At 35.2% G+C, this 6,751-nt stretch overlaps 1 protein-coding gene across 1 annotated transcript; it reads left to right on the forward strand.

Moving 5' to 3' along the window:
• Positions 1–1,882: 1,882 nt before the first annotated feature.
• Positions 1,883–4,166, forward strand: LOC116116408 (O-glucosyltransferase rumi homolog). Its single transcript, XM_031402476.1, has 6 exons — positions 1,883–2,193; positions 2,339–2,871; positions 2,955–3,150; positions 3,234–3,298; positions 3,404–3,614; positions 3,687–4,166. Exons 1-6 carry the CDS (start codon positions 2,068–2,070, stop codon positions 4,050–4,052), a joined length of 1,497 nt encoding a protein of 498 aa, XP_031258336.1. The 5' UTR covers positions 1,883–2,067; the 3' UTR covers positions 4,053–4,166.
• Positions 4,167–6,751: the final 2,585 nt, after the last annotated feature.

Below are 6,751 nucleotides of genomic sequence, written 5' to 3' on the forward strand. Positions count from 1 at the left end.
AATAAAAATGGGTCCAAAATGGTGGATCTGTACCTTATATTATTTTGACGGGTACTGATTCACTTGTGGGTATGGACCTGTTCTACTGGGTCTACATGGGTTGGACTTAACCTTTAGCCGCCTAGGACTCTAAACCCCCCTAAGTATATTTTTACCCTTTGAGGGCATTTAGATCATATAATGTTTTATTATAAGGGGATATTATATTAACAGAAAGAAATATCACCTTGAAGATTACTGAGAATGTTTAGAAAGTGTGTGAGAAAGGGGATATTATATGTGAAATGACCACATATCTAGCTGTAAAACGGCCAGATATTGCCGTTTCGACCATGGATCTATGATTTGTGGTCAAAAAATGCCTCGCCGATGCATGGCTGGCCATATACTGCCAGTCTTACACTATTATGACGACTTTCGGCAGCCTCCGACGGTAGTCAACAACAACTAGGGTGGTGGCCAGTTCTAGGTACAATGTCAATGTCATCTAAAAAATTTAAAAAGTGAGGACAAAAGGGCACGAGTGAATTGCGTGTTTTATAAATCTTAACAAATATAAGGATAATTTAGACCAAATGGTCAACTGTTTAGGGGCAAAATGGGACATCCAATCCCCCCCGCCCCCCGCACGTGTCAAGGTAATAATATTATTTCCGACAACTTACTCCCCTAAATGCCACTGTTTATCATAAAAGATTCTAAGAATAATTTTTTACAAATCAATCAAACATTGTCATCTGTCTAGTTTAAAAAATATTACCCGAGTGTTATCTAATATTTCCCCATCCAAACGGGCCCTCTCTGGTATAAGAAATAACTGTGAACCCCTTGTCGTTATTTGATCCTTAATAGTTTTCCGTCATTCAAATGAATAAAGGGTAGAAAAGTAATTCAAATGACTATATAAATTAATTTTCTTTCTGTCTCTCTCCTTCCTGACTGAACAGTCATTCACGTGATCACGTCGCACTGCCCTTCATTATTCAATTGAAATTTCCAGCATACGTAAACTATATTCAAATCAACAATACTTGTCCGTTAAAGGGTAGAAAAGTAATTCAAATGACTATATAAATTAATTTTCTTTCTCTCTCTCTCCTCCCTGACTCAACAGTCATATTCATGTCGCACTCCTCGTCATTATTCAGTTGAAAATTCAATGTTCATTTTTCCAGCATACATGAATTCTAGATCAATACAATCAAAACCAGCACCAAGACACCACCAATCTATTAAGTATCACACCATAGCAGACAACCCAAGGATTAAAACAAAACCCCCTGCCTGCCTTCAACTCCCATACACCTCTCTTCTTATTCAGAAAAAGCTCTGTAACAGTGTAAATGACCAGTAAAATCCAATTTCATAAAGCTCTGCACCTTAATGAGCAAAACCCATCGAAATGAAAACAAAAGTAAATACCTGTCATCTCTATCCCTCTCCTCACGGGGTCTTTTCCTAATCCCTACAACTCAACCACAAAACTCTAAGAAGGGAGCTTAGAGGATGAGTTTGGCATTCTTAGAAATTGAAATGGGGTAGATGGGAATCTTTAGATTTCTCAGTAACGTTTCAGAAACGGCAAGGGTTATATTAGGAAACCTTGGGAGGTTTAGAATATTTATTAGCACCTTGCATCATCCAAAGACCAAAGCTCAGCCTTGACCTTGAATTTTATAGTAAAACTTTAGATAACCCATATGCGCGTTGGGACCACCGCCACCGGAAAGATGGGGACGGCTCCTCACCTAATTTACCATATAATAATTAGCCACGTGTCCATGTCACCATTCACCAATCACGTGACACCTCTCCTTGGGAACAATAAAACAATAAGACCAAGAAATTGTTAAAATATTGACCAATCACATGATAATTTTCCATGGGAACTTTGAAATAATAAGACAAATATTATTATTGTATGTAGAAGTTGCATATACAGTATGTTGACCGAAAAGAATGAGTACGCGATTAAATTTTGTTAAACTCGGAGAGAATTTCAACTCAGAAGAAACCTTCTAACTGAATTTCTAATTTATCCGGAGTGTTCTTAAAGTATATATAACTATGGATCGATTTTCCTGTAAGTCTGTTCAGTCTAGAAATTGGAAGAATGGTCTTGCAGCAGCGTTGCTTATGATAGCCATTGTTTCTCTTGTTGTTTATATCTCTTCCTTCTGGACTGGCGCTACTGTAAGTATATGTCGAATTTTTTTTATAGTTGTGTATTTTTCTAAACGCTTTTGTATTACCATTTTTCATTTTTTTTGGCACTTGGTAAAGGTAAATACATTTACTTAATTGGTTGCTTCTTTGTTTTTTTCATCAATTTTTGCAGTTTGAGTTATCTGCTATTATTTCCCAACACCCACCTCAAGAAATCATAATCCCTCTGAATTGCAGCAGCAAAGACCAAACACAAACTTGTCCATCAAATTACCCAAAAAATTTCCAAACAAAAAACCGCGGCATCCCATCGTCGCAGCCGACATGCCCAGAATATTTTCGCTGGATCCACGAAGATTTAAGACCATGGAAAAGTACAGGAATCAGCCGGGAGATGATGGAAAGAGCTCATCCAACGGCTCATTTTCGTCTTATAATTGTGGACGGCAAGGCATATATCCAGCAGTTCCGAAAATCTTATCAAACAAGAGATGTGTACACTATATGGGGTATCGTGCAACTTCTTAGGAGGTATCCCGGAAAATTACCGGACTTAGAGTTGATGTTTGACTGTGATGATTCGCCGGCCATCCGGTCGAGCGACCACCGTGGACCAAAATCAAGAACCCCACCGCCATTATTTGCGTACTGTGGCAGTGAGTCAACCATGGATATTGCGTTCCCTGATTGGTCGTTTTGGGGATGGTATAATTACAACTCTTCTCCTTATTACTATATAATAAATTATTGGTGAGTTAGATAAAGTTTATCTTTTATGGTTGGTACAGGGAGGAGATAAATATAAAACCATGGGATAGTTTGTTAAGGGAAATTAAAGCAGGCAACAATCAGACAAAATGGATAGACAGGGTACCGTATGCTTACTGGAAAGGAAACGCTTTCTCAGGCAGTAAATCTAGAATAGACCTTCTCACATGCAATGTCTCCGGTCAAATGGATTGGAATGCTCGAATTTATAACCTGGTAATTTTCTTGTATTTCTGGTCTGTTGTGTTGTAAACAATAGTGATTAATTTTATTTGGTATTTACTTATATAATTTTGTAGGATTGGAGCCATGAGTCTAGTCAAGGGTTTAAGCATTCAGACCTAGCAAGCCAATGCACACACAGGTAAAAATTGTTTCCAGAATGACTTCTCCCATAATTTGATTTGCAGTATATATTGTCTTTCTTTCTTTCATTTATTTATTTATTGATTTTTACCTACTTACATAGGTACAAAATCTACATAGAAGGAAATGCATGGTCCGTTAGTGAGAAATACATTCTAGCTTGTGACTCTATGACACTCTTTGTAAATTCCAAATACCATGATTTCTTCACGAGATGTCTACAACCTATGAAACACTACTGGCCAATCAGGGAAGACAACAAGTGCAAATCCATCAAGTTTGCTGTAGATTGGGGTAATTTTAATAGACAAAAGGTACGTACCTAACTTAATTACTTTCTCTGATAACAATTTAGTTCATGTTTGTAATGCCATATGATTTGGCAGGCACAAGAAATTGGGAAAGCGGCCAGCAAGTTTATCCAAGAAGAACTGAAAATGGACTACATATATGATTACATGTTTCATTTGCTAAATGAGTATGCAAAGCTATTGAAGTTCAAACCGAAGGTACCTGATGGAGCTGTGGAGGTATGCTCAGAGACTATGGCTTGTCGGGCAAATGGGTTGCAGGAGAAGTTCATGATGGAAACATTGGTCAAGGGTCCTTCCATTACAAATCCATGCACCATGCCTCCTTATGACACCAAAGTTCTTGCTTCTTTCGATCGGGGTAAGTTTGATGGAATGAACCAAGTGCATAACTTGGAGGATAAATACTGGGAAAGTCTCAATATATTGCGCCATAACTAGATGTATCTAACATTTTAGACTCTTAGTTTGGTTCGTCTTTTTGTGAAAAATATATATAAACTTTCGTCAAAAGTACATCAACTAATAATAGTGAAGAATTAGTTCACACATCAACTCTGTTGTACAGCTTCAACTTGGTATCATTTGCCTCTAAAACGATTTATGAAAATAAGATGTGTTGAAGTCGAGTGGTTTGATAAAGATTCTTGGATATTACTTAAGAGTTTCTAAGTTCGAGTCTCTATTGAATTGTTAATAAGGATAGTCATTAGAGTTTTTATCCGACCAGTAATTTCAGTATTAAAACCGAGTGATAAATTGTAAAAACCAACACCAACACATATATATGTTATAATATATGGATATTATTCAATTGAAGGGTTGGTGACACACCTAATCTTGACATTAGACATGTATTTAAACATTTTGACCTGACTTGGTGTAGACTCTGGAGCAAAGTGTCTTGTAGTAATATCACTTCATATCATTTTCTTCTTTAGGGGACCCAACTGATATCATTTCATTACATTTGGTCCAAGAACAACCAAATAATTAAAACCTTTAACACTAATGAACAAATTCAAAATGATAATGATGATTAGATGGTTGGGAAAGGAGTTGGAGTGCATCTTGATAGATCATGGGCTCAATTTAAGCACATAGATGCGTGTTCGTGATCAATCACGTCTAACAATATACTTTTCCTTAATATAACAAATCACTATATTCAAAAAGTCAATAATGAAGCATTTCAAACATGGTTCATGAATCATGTAAGTAATATATATATATATTAATTACTAACAAATTGATTTTTATTAAAGATTTAATATTTCACATAAAGATTATCGGGATATTTTCTTGGCCGCTGGCAGTAGGCTCAGTGGGTCTGCGTTCTGACTTAGTTTGCTTGTAGCTGGATTGTCTGTTTCGGTAATTGCAAGGTTTCTGACACCAGGAATGTGGTGTTCCTCTTCGTGGTTTGTTTGGTAGCTGCAGGCTGCAGCTGTGGAGGTCAGTGCATAGGTGTTGTTTTGTTCACTTTACATTTACTTTCACCTGGGTTTATATAGGCACTTTTGAGGTGATTGGTGGACCACTTAGACTCTTTCTTTAGTTCTTGCTTCTTGGTGCCGTGGATGGTTGTATTTTTTATTCTTTATAATATTCCCATTTACCCATAAAAAATGGGGTAAGTTTGTTTTTTTATTTTAGATAAGTTTTTGAAAATAATATTAGGTAGTTAAATAGAATCACTATTACGAGATAAAATTTAAAAATTAATAAAAAAATCTTCTAAATTTGCTAATTTAACTAAATAACCTAATATATAAAAAATTTATAAAATAACAAAAATACTCTCACCTACCACAATGTTAGATTCTGGCCACTACCATCAGAATCTAGTTGAAATCTACCATTACGATGTAAACCAGTCAAATCTGACCAGTGGTGTGTCGATCGGGTCTTTTCTGACCAAATCTACTATGGATTTGGCTGGAAAATGTCAAATCAATGGCCAGATCTGGCCGTCGACAGTCACAAAAGGCCAAATCCAGCCGTCAGAGACCGCCAAGATATGACCGTCAATGATAGCTATTTCTTTGGCCAACACTGATGGCTAAATTGGTGAATAAACAACCAATTTTGATCGTTTTTAGACCGTTGTGACAGATTCTGACCACCCCCGATCGCGGTTGTCAGAATCTGGTAATTATGGGTGATGGGATTATTTTTATTAATTTAAAAAAAAATCTGAAATATTTAATTAAGTCAATAAACTTAAAAGATCTAAAAATAATTAAAAAAGTATAATAGTTTTTCTCATATAATAAAACAAACGACCTAATGTTTGTAAGTATTGGGTTGAGCCAGGTCCAATTTAAACAAACTCAATTTGTTTCAGGTTGGGTCGGGTTTGACAAACTTGGCCTGAACTCGAAAGTATTCAGTTGTCAGTAGACTCAGTACCCACCCCTATAGAAAAGAATATATATACTAAAATTTAATTATTAAATAAGTAAATAAATGTGTATATTAAATAATTATGTATATCAAATGAAAAATATATTACATATTAAAAAATATTTATATTTATATTATGAATTAAAATTAATTTTTTATAGCATATTTTTAATTTCAATAATATTTGTCTTAAAATGTTCATCATATATATTTACCATTGAATTTCGTCAAGAACAATAGACCATATATTGACGGTTGAATTCATTATATTGGACTAAAATAATACTTTATAACACAGGTCCAATAACATATATTCATGGTTAAAATAAATTTATATCAAGAATAGTATATGTATAACATAGAAAAAAAAAAAAAAAAGTGTTCCAACTAGTTAGAGACTAAAGTTAAAAAAAAGAGTTAACAACATTTTCCCACCAAAATAATAATTTAATAATACATTTTCACACATAAACTTTTATAATACCACTTTACTACCCAAATTTATATTTAGGAGTGAATACAGAGTAAACTCGGTTCAAACTGTTAAGGCTTTTGAAGAAGGGAGGTCGATGAATCTTTTGGTAATTGAAGGTTGGGTTTTGGTGTTTGAGATTGATTGGAATTTGATTTGGGAGGGGCGGTTCTGTAAATTTTAATCGCTTGATTGCCGGTGATTGGAGGGGTCGGCGGGAGTAGGGTTTGAGGGGTTTTGGTGAGTGATGATCGGAAAAGAG

This window comes from Pistacia vera, unplaced genomic scaffold (genome assembly GCF_008641045.1).
Source record: "Pistacia vera cultivar Batoury unplaced genomic scaffold, PisVer_v2 Contig771, whole genome shotgun sequence".
Lineage (NCBI taxonomy): Eukaryota > Viridiplantae > Streptophyta > Magnoliopsida > Sapindales > Anacardiaceae > Pistacia > Pistacia vera.

What these genes read in the sequence shown, in the direction of transcription:
- LOC116116408 (XM_031402476.1), top strand. Translation starts at nt 2,068, where the DNA reads ATGGATCGATTTTCCTGTAAGTCTGTTCAGTCTAGAAATTGGAAGAAT. An exon ending in CCTTCTGGACTGGCGCTACT is followed by an intron (nt 2,194 to 2,338) that starts GTAAGTATATGT and finishes CAATTTTTGCAG; the next exon opens with TTTGAGTTATCTGCTATTAT. An exon ending in GCAAGCCAATGCACACACAG is followed by an intron (nt 3,299 to 3,403) that starts GTAAAAATTGTT and finishes CTACTTACATAG; the next exon opens with GTACAAAATCTACATAGAAG.